The sequence below is a fragment of the Cetorhinus maximus genome, chromosome 30, assembly GCF_964194155.1.
Source record: "Cetorhinus maximus chromosome 30, sCetMax3.hap1.1, whole genome shotgun sequence".
Classification (NCBI taxonomy): Eukaryota; Metazoa; Chordata; class Chondrichthyes; order Lamniformes; family Cetorhinidae; genus Cetorhinus; species Cetorhinus maximus.
Window position 1 is genome coordinate 16,897,223 of NC_135908.1, and position 17,925 is coordinate 16,915,147.

General features: G+C 41.6%; 1 protein-coding gene across 1 annotated transcript in view; it reads right to left on the minus strand.

Annotated features, from left to right (window-relative positions):
* Positions 1–17,925, minus strand: part of tbc1d2b (TBC1 domain family, member 2B) — a 110,254-nt gene that overhangs the window by 55,337 nt on the left and 36,992 nt on the right. The window contains exons 3-4 of the mRNA XM_078532517.1: positions 8,840–9,011; positions 4,719–4,879 (exon numbers count right to left, since the gene is read on the minus strand). Coding sequence (XP_078388643.1) covers positions 4,719–4,879; positions 8,840–9,011 — 333 coding nt within the window. The remainder of the gene's footprint in view (positions 1–4,718; positions 4,880–8,839; positions 9,012–17,925) is intronic.

The window sequence follows — 17,925 nt, forward strand, 5'->3', positions numbered from 1 at the left end:
GGAAAAAGGAAATGTCCACCTTTTTTGTGCCACGCAATTTCCTTCAATGCAAAAGGGTTCTTAGTAAAGCAGTTTGGAATCACAGAATCATAGAAACTTACAGCGCAGAAGGCAGCCTTCCAGCCCATCGTGCCTGTACTGACACTTTGAAATAGCAGTGATGCTTTAACCCCACATCACTGCTTTTTGCCCGTAATCCTATAAACTCCTCATCCTCATGGACCTCTCCAACTCCCTCTTAAAATTATTTGTGATACCTGTTTTCACCACCTTTTTAGGTAAAGCATTCCAGGTCCTGACAACACTGTGAAAGACATTTCCCCGCATCTGTTCTCTAGATCTTTTGCCAATGATTTTAAATCTGTGACATCCGGTTATTGATCCACTCCCCGACGGAATAAATTTTCTCTATTTATGCTATCAAAGCCTTTCATCGCCTTGAAAACCTCCATTAGGTCACCACTTAATCTTCTCTGTCCCTTCTGACTGCAAAGAAAGTGGGTGGGTGGTGGTGGGGGGATTTGTGAAACATCCAAACTCTTGATATGAGTTAGAGATAGAAAATTAAACTGTAGGGGGAGGGCAAATGAATAGCACTGATCAGGAGGCAGTAAACATACCCCTGCAGCAGAGGTTTCTACAGAAGACAAAAAACTGATTAGAACATGGGAGACCCAAACTCAAGTCAGTAGGATGAACTGGTCCGATGGAGGAAAACTAGAAGCTGGCAGACTTTCCAATAACTGAGAAAAATGCTGCATACAAATTATACTAATCGTACATTCCAGACTGAACTAAAGGCAGCTCAGGGCTAGCTGTACGGTCTCTGCAAATGCTGCTCCACTGATTACATGCATTTCTCAGGGCACATTCCTCATTCTAGCTTATCTCCTAACTTTGTGATTTATGCATTGCTATTGAATTAAAAATTTATAAGATAAATGTGACATTTGTGTTTTACTGTTTGTCCTTTTAATTCAAAAGAGTTATCTTATGGGGAAACAATTGTAAATTATCCAGCAGTATAAATAAAGCAACGGAGCCACAGTGTTCGTCAGATTACTTGTGGTAGGAAATCATCGTTGCGTTAGGTGCTTGCTAAGTTGCTCTGGGGATAGAAGCAGTGGATTTAAATGGTCCCTAGATTTGTATACACTATTTCACCAGCCATACCCCGATTACAGGAAAGGATCTTTAATGTTTGGTATGTCAGCTTTAACCTCAGCCTGGTCAGTGATGGATCAATGTTATTTGCCTCTTTGCCAAGGGTGATGCGACAGGGGTAGAAACAGAATTACTAGTTTCAGAACTAGGAGATTTTGAAGGCAAGAATGAAGGTGTTAAGAGAGATTACCAGAGGGAATACCAGGGCACAGTAGGTGAAATACTGCCCTCTGATAAAGGACTGCTGGGAGTTGGGAGGTTGCAGTAACCTTAATCCAGAACAGCACAGTATGTGAGCAGAGTTGTTGAAGATAGGTCAGTTAAACTGCAGTGAGATTGCAGCAAGATGTCAAACCAAAAGCCAAAACCTTGACAAATTTAATGAGACACAGTCAGCCAGTAAAGGCTTGTCTAGAATATGCGGTGACAGTGTGAGAGACTTGATGCAAATTAAATATATAGTGCATATTTTAGGAAGGTAACATTAAAACCAAGACAAGACTAGATAAATAAAGCAAGAGTAATTGCAGCAAAGTCTGCTCCTCTTAATTCAATGTTACATAATTCCAAATTATTTAGAACTAAGTTCCAATTGTTGATGTTCCTAAATAAAAATTGTTTGATGATTTGATTTTTTTGTGCAAAGATGGCTGAATTATCAGGTACAGATACAATGTCATATACTTGAAGACTCACCAACTTAAGCTGATTAGCACTGTGAAAGATTTCAATTTTATAATTTTTTCCCCACAAATGTGAATTGGCCATATCTTGTGAAATATATGCCTTATTTTGGCTCCTACTTTTCCACTGTTATGACAGACATGGGTAGAATCTTTTTTACTCAGCAAGTTATGATGATCAAGCATGCTCCGTCTGAAAGGCTGGTGGGAGCAGATTTAATAGTAACTCTAATAGGGAATTGGATAAATACTTGAAGGGAAAAGATTTGCACGGCTATGGGGAAAGAGCAAGGGGAGTGCCTAACTGAATAGCTTTTTAAAGAGCCAGCAGAGGCACGCTGAGCCAAATGGTTTAATTCTGTACTGTACAGTTCCACGATAAATGAGCTACTGTTGCGATCATCTTAGAATCTCGACATCAAACAAATGCTGATTTTTCACACCTAATGGATATTTTAAAAGTCTGGAACAACTAAAAGGATTCTTGGAACTTGCATTGCTTGTTGGCTGTCACTGTTTTCATGTTGCTCTTCAACTGCCAGCTCCCTGAGCGGGGTTTTCCCACAGTTGGCAGACACATAAAAACAACAAACCTTGTAGGTTTAAGTTGTAGAGCAGCAAGAAGAGCCTGTTTTGTCAGTTGATCTTCCTTGTTGATAAACATGCGGCTATCGCCACAGCAGCAAAAACACATGACAAACAAATATCTCCATTATCACCATGGCAATTTAATTGATTGGTGTATGCCGGGAGTGCTAAGGCCACTACTGGGGAAAAAACAACTGGGCCTTGCAAAACTCAAGTGTGCATCTCAGTGTCAGTCTCCCCCAAGACCAAGCAGAATAAGGTTAATGTCAAAGCAACTTCAGAATCATCCCCTGCTTAGGACAAACTCTAACCAAAGATTTGCAAGACGACAAAACAGGCGGACACTCGCTGGTGAAAATGGAACTTTGCTCAACATTTATCAGTGACACTTTCACTCCATTATTGCTGTTCTACCAACAATTTTAATTTGTGCTCACTGCTGATAGTCACTTTCCATAAGCTGACAGAGTCTCTCCTGAGCCAAAACTTGAACCCTTACATGTTTCTGAGTGGGACAGAGTATCTTACTTCACTACATTTCCCTGCCTGCTTTGAGTGGTGGTAGACATCCCATTACATGCTCGGGCTAAAACTAGACAGATTTATTACAAGATGAGATGCAGAAGCAGAAAAACATTTAGAAACTACTAATAACATGCTTGGTTTACATGAAATGTTTTTCAAAAAGCCCAAATTTCTGCAGCTTTTCAGAAGTTTTCGACAATCCCACTCATCACTGCATTGAATATGAAGTTCCTCCTGGTTATCTCATATAGGCAGTACAAAGGAAAACAGGGAACGGGATTCATAGATCATGGCTTACTTTGATGCTGGATCAATTAATGATTAAACAAACTCTACTCAATGACCAGGCAATTAAGCTATTAACCATTTCTAACACTAAGTTAGATAAGTCGTGAAGAGCAGTCTCTAAGCCATCAGGCACTGAATCTGCTTCTGACCAATATGTATTTTGAACTTCCCTTAGGGCAAAGGCCTTGCTGTAGCATGTAATGAATATTTGACTTTTTCCAGTCTGCAGCCTCACACATATTAATGAGGAGCTGCCCAGCCTACAATCAGCAGTGAGATGTTGGGGGAGGAAAAAGGGGATCAGTTCCCTTTGCGATCGGATGAGCCAACAAAATGTCTAAAAAGTAAAGCAGCACTGGGAGTTAAGGGCGATTGAAGAGGACTTGTAGGGCAGGGGTAAATCCTGGAGACATGCACCTTGAGGACAACTGAAATGTTTTCTATAGGACCAGGGATCTAAAAAGAGCTCAGACAAAGGAGCTTCAAAAGACCTGACGGGAGTAATATTTAACCGTGGTCATAATTGTAGAGCTCGTGAACGAAAAAGCAGTTCAAGGGATAATTCATAAAAGTTATAGATAATTTTGCCAAGGGACTAGAAGAAGCAGTTGCCTGAGGAACAGGAAGATAGCAGTAAACGTTTCTTTTCAATGAATGCTCTGCTTGGATATTTTCCTCTTCCCCCAATTTTCTCATGAAAGTTTGCTGGACTTTAGTTCTGGTTGGGTTCAGTAGCCTTCTGATACCACAATGGCTAACTTCATGCACAGATCGACACTTGCGTATGTAACAGGCTAATTACCCATCAATGATATCTGAGCAAAGTCCAATCCCATCTTTGGCAGACGCACACGTACACTTTTCAGAAGCCATTGGCACAAAAGCAACGGCAAACTTTAGTGGACCAACTGTTGCCACAGCTACCACAAGCAAGCTCGGCAGAGTTGCAGAATATTCTGCTATGTATGGCTTAGTTCTAAACACTGGACCTATAAGGAAGCCCGCATTTAGTCTAATAACGGGAGAGGTCATGAATGGAGATAAAGTTTGCTTAGGATGATAAGAAAGCAATCAAGAGTTCAGCCAATGAAGATGCAGGAATTGGTGGTAAAAGCAGAAACTCTCATCGCATTTAAAAAATATGTACTTGAGGTGCCATAGCCTAAAGAGCCATGGACCAAGAGCTGGAAGTTGGGATTAGGCTGGATGTCTCTTTTTTGGTCATAACAGATGCAATGGCCTCCTTTGTGTCATGAAGTTTCTAACTTTATAATCCAGTTGGCTGTCTGAAGTAGTTTCATTAACTGGCCATGGCTTTGTAGAATAAAAACCATCAGACCACTCCAGACAGATTGTAAAAATATGGTCTGGCCCAAGGGCGTAATCTTGCTCCGAAAGTATACCTGTTTGTACAATAATGCTTTATTTTCTGAATAAGTTTAATTGCAACTGTAAAATGAAGTGACAAACCTCTATTTGCTTCTGCTGCATTTTTTCTCTTTTCTTCATGTGCTGTTGCTTCTTCCAGCTCTTTGAGGCTGGGATCAAGCAGCTCCCAATCCTCAGTATAGAAGACACTTCGCCGGTTCTCATTGTTTCCTCTTCCTGGTTTCAGATTCGACATTGAATTTCTGCATTAGATCCAGAATTGCAGAGTATGAAACCAAATTAGACCTACAACAACTTGCATTTATATAGCAACTTTAACCTAGCAAAAGGTCCCAAGGCATTTTGCAGCAGCATTATCAAGCAAGATTTGACACCGAGTCACATGAGATATTAGGGCAGGTGACCAAAAGAGGTAGGTTTTAAGGAGGATCTTAGAAAAGAAAAGTGAAGCAGAGGTGCAGAGGGGTTTATGGAAGGAATTCCAGACCTTCAGGCCTTGGCAGCTGAAGGCATGTCTGCCAATGGTGACTGCTTAAAATCAGGGATATTCAAGAGGCCAGAATTAGAGGAGTGCAGATATATCAGGAAGGTTGTAGGGATGGAGGAGGTTACAGAGATAGGGAAGAGGCGACAGAATTAGAAAATAAGGATAAGGCTTTTAAAAGGAGGCGTGGCTTAATGAGGATCTAGTTAAACTGTAGGTTGACAAGCATAGGATTGAGGCGCGAATGGGATTTGGTGCGAGTTAGGAGATAGACAGCAGATTTATCAACGAGCTGAGATTTACACAGGATGGAAAGTGGGAGGCCAGCCAGGAGTGCACTGGAATCATCAAGTCTAGGTAACAAAGGCACGAAAGAGAATTTCAATAGGTGAGCTGAGGCAGGAACAAAGTTAGGCAATGTTACAGAAATGGATGGGTTTAGTGATGGCATAGATGTATAATCAGTTTCCAGAAAGGAGAAACTGTTTTATTTCTGATGACATTTGAAGGCAAAATGCTGGGGGCTGTGTGGTTGTATGTAGGTTCTCTAGTTAGTTAAGATAGGCCTTTTTTGAAAAGTGTAAACCCAGCATCATAAATACCCAAGAATAGAAAAGCAAAATAGTACGGATCCTGGAAATATGAAATAAAAACAGAAATGCTGTAAATGCTCATCAGGTCTGGCAGCCTCTGTTAAAAGAGAAAGAGTTAATGTTTTAGATTACAAAAACAGAATTACCTGGAAAAACTCAGCAGGTCTGGCAGCATCGGTGGAGAAGAAATCAGTTAATGTTTCGAAACGTTAACTGATTTCTTCTCCGCCGATGCTGCCAGACCTGCTGAGTTTTTCCAGGTAATTCTGTTTTTGTTTTGGATTTCCAGCATCCGCAGTAGCTTTTAGCTTTTTGTTTTTATCAATGTTTTAGATTGATGAGTTCTGATGAAAGGTCATTGACCTGAAACCTAAACTGCTTCTCTCTCCACAGGTGCTGCCAGATCTGAGTATTTTCAGCATTTTCTGTACTTAATACCCAAGAATAGAAACTCCACCCAGCAATCATATTTAAGTTAACTAGAACAAGATCTCATAACAAAAGATTTATCTTGAACAAGTCATCAATCTGCCCCTAAAATGACATCTCCCCACTATGTCGGACTAGCAGCCCCTCTCAGCACCTCAGTAAGAGAAGCGCTTCAAGTGAGGAAACAGAAAGGCATCACTGAAATAAGCCAAATTATATTATTCCAGTGCCTAGCCAAAAAAATAGGTATGGCCCATAAACTCCAAACTAATACTGTAACAACAAACAGCTGGCCCACAATCCTTCCACTAACAAAAAGTAGGGTTTTTCCAACACAAGACATGTTTTTTATACCATTTTAATTTTCAGCCAGTTTAAGAAGTCCAGGAGACACTGACTTCTGAACCTCACTAAGCTTTTTGATCACAAATCAATTTTCAGGCTCTAAGAAAAAGGAATATTTTATTTCCCAGTAGGCTGGTTCTATTTCCATTTATCAACAGTTCACACACTGTACTGGAATAATGCAAAACTGCTAACAAAGAAAACAAGGTACAATATATCGAGCATTCAAAACAAACTCTATAGGCAGGCTAAGCATGCACAACATCAGCGTATTAAGGGGCAAATGTGTTATATTATCACTACAGTACAAAGCTCTCAGATTGGTTAAAAACACAAGTTAACATCTTAGGATAAATAATCACAACAAAAAAATATTGGCTTTTTAAAAAAAACCTGCAGAGCATTATAAAATGTGAAATACTTTCGATATTTGTTAATGTAGTATAGGAAGAAGAGATCATTTTTTATATTCATCCATGGAATGTTGGCATCACTGGCAAGACCAGCATTTATTGCCCATTCCTGAAAAGGAAGTGGTGAGCCGCCTTCTTGGACCATTGGTATAGGTACACTCACAGTGCTGTTAGGGAGGAGTTCCAGGATTCTGAGCCAGCAACAATGAAGGAACAGTGATCTTTTGCCAAGTCAGGAAGGTATGTGGCTTGGAGGGGAACTTGCAAGTGGTGGTGTTCCTATGCATCTGCTGCCCTTCTAGATGGTAGAGGTTGCGGGTTTGAAAGGTGCTGTCGAAGAAGCCTTGGCGAGTTGCTGTGCATCTTGTACATGGTACATACTGCTGCCACAATGTGTCAGTGGTGGAAGGAGTGCATGTTTTTGGTGGTTGATGGGATGCTGAACAAATGGATGTTTTGTCCTGGATAGTGTTAAGCTCCTTGAGTGTTATTGAGATTACATTCATCCAGTGAAGTGGAGTATATTGCTTCACACTCCTGGCTTGTATCTTTTAGATGGTGGAAAGGCTTTGCGGAGTCAGGAGGTGAGATACTCATTGCAGAATATTCAGCCTCTGAACTGCTCTTGTAGTTTTTTTAAATTGATTCATGGGATGTGAGCATCACTGGCTAGGCCAGCATTTATTGCCCATCCCTAATTGACCTCAAGGTGGTGGTGGTGAACTGCCTTCTTGAACTGCTGCAATCCATGAGGTGTAGGAACACCCACAGTGCTGTTAGAGAGGGAGCTTCAGGGTTTTGACCCAGCCACAGTGAAGGAACACGATATATTTCCAAGTCAGGATGGTGAGTGGCTTGGAGGGGAACTTCTAGGTGGTGGTATTGCAGTAAAGTTTGTTAATGGTGATGGTAATACCATTGGTGAGACTCACTTGCTGGAGATAATCATCATCTATTGCTTATCTGGCATAAATGTTAATTGCTGCTCATCAGTCCAAGCCTTAATGTTGTCCAAGTGTTGTTGCATATGGACATGGACTGTTTCAGTATCTGAGGAGTTGAGAATGGAACTGAACATTGTGCAATCATAAGATCAGAAATGGTGATGCTAATGATGGAAGGACAATCACTGATTAAGCAGCTGAAGATGGTTGGGCCTAGGACACTGCCTTGAGGAACTCCTGCAGTAATGTCCTGGGACTGAGATAATTGATCTCCAACAACCACAACCATCTTCCTTTATGCTAGATATGTCTCTAACTAGTGGAGTTTTCCCCGTGATTCCCATTGACTCCAGTTTTGCTAGGGCTCCTTACACTCAGTCAAATGCTGCCTTGATGTCAAGGGCAGTCACTCTCTCCTCCCTCCTTGGGCGTAGCACTTTTGTCCATGATTGGACCAAGGCTGTAATGAGGTCTGGAGCAGAGTGGCCCTGGCAGAACCTAAACTGAGCATCAGTGAGCAGGCTACTGGTGAGTAAATGCTGATTGATAGCTCTGTTGACGACACCTTCCATCACTTTACTGGTGATGGACATAAACGGATGGGGCGGTAAATGCCCGGATTGGATTTTTCCTGCTTTTTGTGGATTTTAAATGAAAGTACAATGATTTTTAAGGACAGATAAAGGCCTGAACACAACAAGCCTAATCCTTTCTCAAAGGTCGATCCCATTTGCCTGCCTTTTCATCATATTCCCCAAACCCTTCTCTCTCTTTGGAAATGCAACCACTTGCCTCCTGAACAATGTACACTGGATGCTTCAATTGTCTCCAATGAATTCCACAATTCTGCCACCCAGTGTGAAAAACATGCCACCCCTCGAGTTCAGACTCCTAAAGCCTTCATTTTTAAACTTATGCCCCTGGATCTTTAGTAGCTTGAAAGCATTCAGGAATTAGGCAGCTTTCCTTATAACTCAAGGTATGATTGTCTCACCTGATCTCTGTTCCCCAATGCTTCAAGGAGAAGTTAATTGTTGTGGGGTGTACAGGAGACGGATAGCTCGCAGCTCGCTCACCCACCAGTGTTCCTGGGATATCCACTACATCCAGTACATTTCTAGCACTTTCATCAATGTCCCTTACTGCTTGTGGAAGACAGGGTATATCTGGAATCAATATACAAGGTAAAGTTACCACAGACTGCAACAGCACTAAAAACCAACATTCCTGAAAATACTTCAGTAAAAGCAGGATGGTGGTTAACCTTAATCCTTAGCAATTCATTGGCCTAGCAATCCTTCCTTAGAAACAGTGAAAACATGACTATGCAGTGAGCATGATATTTAAGATTTAGCTAAAGAATCCTGAGTATAAACATAAAGCAGATTACTCGGACAAGATACAAGTTCTTACATTTTTTTATAACAGCAAAATTAAGTTGAAAGCTTTAGCATTACATTACAATGAACTAGATCAACAGATTTTTCTAAATATATCTGTAGCACTTCTGAGCTTTCTATGGTGTGGATGCATAATGGCTTGATGTACGATCATCAAAATAATTAAATTCCACTAAACACTCATTTACATTTTCCATTCTATGAGGGGCTGATGTGCTGCTTAAAAGTTTCCACTGAATTATTGCAGAACCAAATTTAATTAAACTCAGAGATCCTTGGATATCCTTTAATTACTCCGCAGCTAGGGTTAGAAAAGTAAATATGATAATGAAATAAAGTTGCCCAGAATGCACAGTATTACTTAGTCCACTAAAGCAGGAAAGGCTAACCTAGGCAGCAGCAATCTCAGTCACAATTTCCCATTATGTTGGCAACCATGAACTTTCATTGGATTAGTCCATGATTACACTTGGCAAGTATTGCAGTCATCTGCTGTTGCCTTCTGCAGTATGGCTGACCAGGAAACTGTCCTGCTCTTACTGCCTGCCATCAGGCATATTGGAAGGATTTATCTGTTTGGCCACATCATGAATGCATCTTCCATGGCCATTAAGTCCTGAAGTGGGACTCGAACCCTTCAGCCCAGAGATAGGGACACTACCATTGCACCTGTCTTCCACGCCCATCCAGGTTTTGTTCCTTTTCCACCTTCTTCTCCCTCTCCTCCACCTTTCACTTGCTTAAAACCTATTACATTTCTAACTCTTCCCAGTTCTGACGAAAGGTCATTAATCTGAAATGTTAACTCTCTTTCCACAGATCCTGCCTGATCTGCTGAGTATTTCCAGCATTTTCTGTTCTTATTTCAGACCCACCAGTATTTTGCTTTTGTCTAAATATAGCCACTGCAATATGTCCAGTTCACAGAGGACAAGGTACCTTGGGCTTTGCAATTCTGAATTACATCACCCCGTTTACCAACAAACAGTACACTCAACTTCCTAAATTAAGTGCCTAAATTACAAGGTCACATCTGCGCAGCATGTGTCACAAGGCACACATGGGGGAATCCAGCACCTGGAATGACCCCATTCCAACAACACAAGTCTTTGCTGTAAACCTTTTATCTCTCCTTCATTTTACTTGCTACACCGGAGAATTTTAATCAAACCACCAGTAACCCAAGCAATCTATGTACACTCAGACTGCACCAGTCTAATCATGTTATGTTGAATGGTAAGCCTCCTGGCACATTTGTCAGAGGATGAATATTTACAGTAAATGTCACTTACCTGGTAACAACACAACCAAGTTTAACAATAAATATACTTCTGCTCACAATAGCATTCATAAAACTGCACTTAAAAATCACGTCTGCTTTCAAAACAAGTTTGTGCACACACAAAATGAAAAGCATAATGAAAGGAACACTGCAGACTACAACAAGAATGTACAATACCGCTAAGGTTTCTAAGGAGCTGCAAAGTCCAAGACTGAAATGAAACAAAAGCCAATTAAGGAGGGAATCACTGCCCACATCCCCTCATGCAACTGCTCCTCACCCCAGTGAGTGGCACAGACCAGATCACAAGTCTAGTACCCAATGGTGATCTGAAGGGACTCGTGTAGCTGAGGTAGATTCACGTGGAATAGAATATACAACAGTGCAGAAAACCTCCGTTTGATGCCATTTAGTCTGGAGTGACCATTAAAAAAAAAATTACTAAATATTTGTACTTGATAAACAGATTTCTCTCAGTCCATCCCCCAACTTTACTTTCCACTTGACTGATACTAAAATGGTTATCGAGATGCAGATCCATTTCTTATTACAATAGTTGGGGCTTGTAAAAAAAATTTACACACTGCAGTATTTCACCACAGCTGAATACACACAAGCCATTCTGTAGCTTTCAACTAACAAAGCTGCCAGTGACTTGGGTTTAATCAGTGCAGCGAATTCTGATCTGAAAGTCCTTAGGTATTCTTCCTCTAAATCATATTATTGGTGTGCCATATTACTCTATAAAGAAACTAACCACTCTTGCTTCACACATGACCCAACTGGTTTCTCCACTTTCTCTTCATCTTCCTCCTACTTAGCCAAAAAAAATTAAATCCCAAGTCAAAATCTCCTGTGCTGAGCGAGTCACACTGACCAGAAAATGCACAGATTTGATCTCCAGCCGAAGTTATATAAGACAGTGGTACAGCACTATGATCGACCTCAACATGCTCTGCCACAGTGCACAGAGGGACTGGGAACTGTTTAGAGCCCCTTGGGCTGTACAGCTCAAAATGAATGTCTGCAAATGATTGTAATATTCATTGATTGTATTGATGCACCTCGTGATACATGTTGTAAAAGTTGAACCTGATTGTACTTTTGTGATGGTGATTTTGAAATGGTTTGGAATGTTCTTCCAGATATTTTATGAATAAAGTATATTTTTCCAAAAAAAAATAATGCTGGGCTAGGGAAGAGAAAACCATCCAGGGTGTGTACTGTGGTTTACTATTGAACAGATCTTGTGATAGTTCATACATGCACACAAAGAATCAAACAGATCTGTGATTTCACTGCAGTCAAGTATTTCATCAAGGTTCATAAATGGATATAGTGGAGTAGCAAACTGTTCTTTCACTTCTGTTGGAATAAAGGTCTCCACTTTCTAACTTCAAATCCTTATGACCACTAAAGTAGCCCGACAATATGAACCCAGTTTCTAATGCACAAGGTTCCAATCATAAAAATGGCCACAATTTACCCAGAATTGAAATTAATCACAGCAAGACCACAGGGATGGCTTGTTCTAGAAACGCCTTACCTAGCGTTGCTTGATCCACTAGGGAATCACGGGTTTTGTGGGGACAGACACGAAAATGGAATTAAGGACACAAGCAGATCAGCCATGATTTAATTGAATAGCACAGCAGATGAGAGGGGCCGAATTGCCTACTCCTAGTTCTTATGTCCTCATGGTGAGGTCAACACTAAGACAGTAAGAATAGCATTCTATGGACCAGTACTGATCTGTCACCTTTGTGTGCCAAATACATTAACAATGTTAGACAGATCAGTGCAGTTTCAATCCTTTGCACCATGACATTAAGAATAGAGGTGTTAGTGATCATTCAGTCACTCTCACTGATAAAAATTAAACAAGCCTCTGTATACAAAGCTTTTCTCATTTGAGATGAAAAGGTCTTGCATTTATAGAAGCCTTTACAGGTCCTCAGAATGTCCCAAGGAAACTTTACAGCCAATTATTAAGTACTTTTAAAATAAAATGACTGTTGTAGTGTTGCTAATGTGTGACAGCTTATCTTGGGGAAATATTCTAAGTTGAAGTGGTTGGAACAAGCAGAGAAAGGAGTGGAAGAGACCAAGAAAACTTCTTTATTTATGACTTTTACAATTGAAGAGTTGGACCCATCCCATTTTATGATAAATTTCCATTATCACGGTAATGTAAAAGATTGAGGTTACAAGGGTCTCAGAGAACCATGCGCTCCTACAATTCTGACCTTGTGCATTCCCCATTTTCTTTGCCCCACCAGTGGCGGCAGTGCCTTCAGACACTTGGCCTGAACTCTAAATTCCCCACCTAAACTTCTCCGTGCCCTCTCCTTTAACATTTTCTTTAAAACATCATCTTTGACTGCGCTTTGGTCAACATTCCTAATATCCTTCTTTAGCCCTGTGTCAATCTGAGTCTAACTACACCCCTATGAAACTCCTTGGGACATTTTACTACATTAATGGTGCTACATAAATGCAGTTGTTGTTGCTTACAAAGCAACTTAAGGAAGAGACTGCCCAAGAAAGCAATGGAGGGACTTACATTTACTTAGTGAGGGATGCCAGATTGCATCACCATCGATCAGATTTTGACTCACGTTAACATTTGACTCATACCCAAACATTGCGGAATGAGCACAACTGATCTGTAATTCAGATCTGTGGAGAAGGTAACAGATCACACAACAGTTCAGAAGTACCAAATAATCCAAATCACAATTCAACTCAGGATTCTGAGTTTTCATGCCACTGAGCATGGGAAGCAAAGAAATGTTACATTGGGAACCATGAAGAACATGAGGGCATCTCAGGTATGAAGTAAAAACTTTACACAGCACAGGATTAACATTCCTCCATGCAAAATTTACCAAAATCACTAAGTCCCAAATAAGACAGTGAGAACGCACAGAAGGAACAAGTCCAAGTGACAATTCCTTTTTTTCAAAAAGGCAAGGATCAGCAGAATCCATAATGAGCCAGCTGGCTGGGAGCTCATGTTTTTACAAACAGCCCCAGTTTGCAGCTTCAGGGAAACAGATCCCAGGAGACAGAAAACACAACTTTTACCAAACCAAGTCAATTCAGGGCTTTGTAAAGCAGTGTTTCTCGCATGTCTTTCATTGCAACAAAGAGCTTCATAAATATTAAAATCAACAATGTGTGCTTTAAAGAGCATCATCTAGTTTGTTGAAGGTGTTTCTGTGTGAAACGCACAAGGACCAAATCGCTCTGATAAAATATTTCAATGAGCACACAGATTGTAAATTAGGGACAAAAACAGAATTACCTGGAAAAACTCAGCAGGTCTGGCAGCATCAGCGGAGAAGAAAAGAGTTGACGTTTCGAGTCCTCATGACCCTGACCCTTCAGCAGAACTGAGTAAAGTTAGGAGAGGGGCGAAATATAAGCTGGTTTAAGGTGGGGGGTGGGGTGGGGGGAGAGAAGTTTGGGGTGGGGGGGTGGTGGTTGTAGGGACAAGCAAGCAGTGATAGGAGCGGATAATCAAAAGATGTCACAGACAAAGGAACAAAGACGTGTTAAAGGTGGTGATATTATCTAAGAGAATGTGCTAATTAAGAATGGATGGTAGGACACTCAAGGTACAGCTCTAGTGAGAGTGGGGTGGAAAGACTGACAGGGCATTACAGGTATAGATTTAAAATAATGGAAATAGGTGGGAAAAGAAAAATCTATATAAATTACTGGAAAAAACAAAAGGGAGGGGGAAGAAAAGGAAAGGGGGTGGGGATGGAGGAGAGAGTTCATGATCTAAAGTTGTTGAATTCAATATTCAGTCCGGAAGGCTGTAAAGTGCCTAGTCGGAAGATGAGGTGCTGTTCCTCCAGTTTGCGTTGGGCTTCACTGGAACAATGCAGCAAGCCAAGGACAGACATGTGGGCAAGAGAGCAGGGTGGAGTGTTAAAATGGCAAGCGACAGGGAGGTTTGGGTCTTTCTTGTGGACAGAACGCAGGTGTTCTGCAAAGCGGTCGCCCAGTTTGCGTTTGGTCTCTCCAATGTAGAGGAGACAGCATTGGGAGCAACGAATGCAGTAGACTAAGTTAGGAGAAATGCAAGTGAAATGCTGCTTCACTTGAAAGGAGTGTTTGGGCCCTTGGACAGTGAGGAGAGAGGAAGTGAAGGGGCAGGTGTTGCATCTTCTGCGTGGGCATGGGGAGGTGCCATAGGTGGGGGTTGAGGAGTAGGGAGTGATGGAGGAGTGGACCACGGTGTCCCGGAGGGAACGATCCCTACGGAATGCCGCCGGCGGGGGGGGGGGGGGGTGAAGGGAAGATGTGTTTGGTGGTGGCATCATGCTTGAGTTGGCGGAAATGGCAGAGGATGATCCTTTGAATGCGAAGGCTGGTGGGGTGATAAGTGAGGACAAGGGGAACCCTATCATGTTTCTGGGAGGGAGGAGAAGGTGTGAGGGTGGATGCGCGGGAGATGGGCCGGACACAGTTGAGGGCCCTGTCAACGACCGTGGGCGGAAAACCTCGGTTAAGGAAGGAGGAGGACATGTCCGAGGAACTGTTTTTGAAGGTAGCATCGTCAGAACAGATGCGACGGAGGCGAAGGAACTGAGAGAATGGGATGGAGTCCTTACAGGAAGTGGGGTGTGAGGAGCTGTAGTCGAGGTAGCTGTGGGAGTCGGTAGGCTTGTAATGGATATTGGCGGACAGTCTATCACCAGAAATTGAGACAGAGAGGTCAAGGAAGGGAAGGGAAGTGTCAGAGATGGACCATGTAAAAATGATGAAGGGGTGGAGATTGGAAGCAAAATTAATAAATTTTTCCAGGTCCCGACGAGAGCATGAAGCAGCACCGAAGTAATCATCGATGTACCGGAGAAAGAGTTGTGGGAGGGGGCCGGAGTAGGACTGGAACAAGGAATGTTCCACATACCCCATAAAGAGACAGGCATCGCTGGGGCCCATGTGGGTACCCATAGCCACGCCTTTTATTTGGAGGAAGTGAGAGGAGTTAAAGGAGAAATTGTTCAGTGTGAGAACAAGTTCAGCCAGACGGAGGAGAGTAGTGGTGGATGGGGATTAGGGATACTTAAGCCACTTGCATCAGGTCTGCTGATGTCCTTTTCAAAATGGACACTATATAAAGTAAACCAGATGAGGCAAGTTACAGGATTGGCTATATCTCCTGCAGTATTCCTTCTTTATTTCACACTCGCCTCGGATTTTGAAGAATTCTGGAGACCTTCCAGTTCACTTTGTTGGGTTTCCCAGTTCATCACCATCCCAGAGTGCTTTTCCAGTGAGGGTGGGATGTCCTGATTTACTACTTTTCCAGTCTTCCCTCATAGCTCAGACCCTAACATTAGGGATCAGCCCAATGGTTCCACTTTGCAGTGACCTGCAGCACTCTAAAGTCTCTCTTAGGCATTCGGTGCCTAGAACTAGACAAGGCCCAACCCCAACAGAGCTTTATACAATTTAATCAAGATTGCCTCTATCTTATATCCTGCTATTTTGGCTATAGTGTTTAAACGGTGTTCTGTTTGTTGACTGCTGCTCTGCACTGGTTGGACATGTTTTGTGTTGAAATCTACTGATCCCTAGATCTCTTTAGGTTTGCCCTTAACTATTGCAACACTATTCATGTCGCATGTGTGTCAGTTATTTTCCCTCAAATGAAGTGCTCTACACTTGTTTGCATTAAATGTCATCTGCCACGGTCTGGCCCACATCTTTATTTTGTTCAACTCATTACGCAATTTGAGTCACTTTTTCAGATTCCACTGCTTCTCGTAGCTTGGTTTAATCACAAGAGTAAAGAAAAAGTAGACCATCAGAGAACATTGCATAACACAGCCCTGGTTATAACCCCACTTCCAGTGGCTTGGGCTTGTTGCTACTATGTCACACTGTAGTTGAAAAATCTTTTTCTGCTCAGCATTTCATTCTTTAAGCTGCTGAGCAACTGGGTCATACATATGCAATATTTTGACGACTGATAATTTAAATAGCTGGGTAGCACATCAAGGAGAAAAGGCATAGCCAATTATTCCTCAAGTATTGACATATAATAGAACAAGTCAAACATTGGGCTGAATCGTGATATTACGAGAGCTATTATAATCCTAATGCAATTCTTGTGAATACATAATTAAGTCAAGTGTCCCACACTGGTGAAATGTACTTGCTTCCAATAAAGGATCCAGTAAAAAGTTATTAGAGGAACCTCAGTAACGAATATCCAGTTGCAGCAATTACACGGAGCTACATGCCCCTCTGTGGTGTATCCTTTAAAATGTGACTTGTGTTATCATCCATAATCATCTACCTCAACTCCATCTTCCTGTACTATCGCCACATCCCTTATTGCCCAAGAATCTGTTGACCCGAGCCTTGAACTTGCTCAATGACTGAGCATTCACAACCCTCTGAGTGAAGAAATGGGGAAAGAAATTAGAAAAAGAATGCAGCGAGGGAGAAAATGTGAAGGTGAATGGAATAAAGGAACAGCCCCATAAAGTGAAGCGAGAAATAAGCAAACAGTCGCTTGGTAGTACAGAATGTGAATATGAACAAGAACAATTGTTCGCTGTGTATCATGCAAACTCGCTAAAGGGCCAAAGACTGCCATTTTCAGAGCTGAAAAGTGCCCTATCTGAAATTATCTTAGAAGAGCAAAGTATTTCAAAAATTTGAACAGATTAAGCAAGCCATTTCACGCTGCTGTGCAGTGGCTACGTGAGTGGTATTTTCTACTAAGATGATGCTGTCGTCAATCCAAAAAGAAGTTTTGCCTACCACACAATTGAGTAACATCATGTATGAATTTCAGTGTCAGTGTGATGCCAGGTATGTAGGCCATACATCCCAATGATTAGCTGATTGAATCAAACAGCGCATTCCTTCAGTTGTTCATAATAAGCAGAGTACAGTCCATACTCAACCAGCCCATGCTTGCAAAACCCATAACAAAATGCCTGTTAGATGTGATTCCACAATTGGGCAGCACTCACTGAATAATCCTGAGTGTCTTAATAGCTACACTAACAACCAATTTATGATCAATTGAGCTTGTAATGTGGCTCATTTACGCTTGCTAGAAACTATATACATTCATATTCAGGGACCTGTTCTCTGCAAACAAAAGGAATCTGTTCAAGCCTTGTGCCTTATTTGAATTACCCAGGAGCTTATCGTTTCCCGTTGCTTTCTCCATGGCAACGCCTAAGCCAGATTTGACTTGCTAGCCAATCAGCACCCTTTTCTCCTGCAGTATAAATTGTCGTTAATGTTTGAAATCTGGCATTCTTGTATTTGTCCTGATGAGTGCAAGGTGAAAAATTTCGGCAACATGTCTCACTTTTTAGCAATATATAAGGGAATAGTTAGTTGGAACTGGAGTTTATG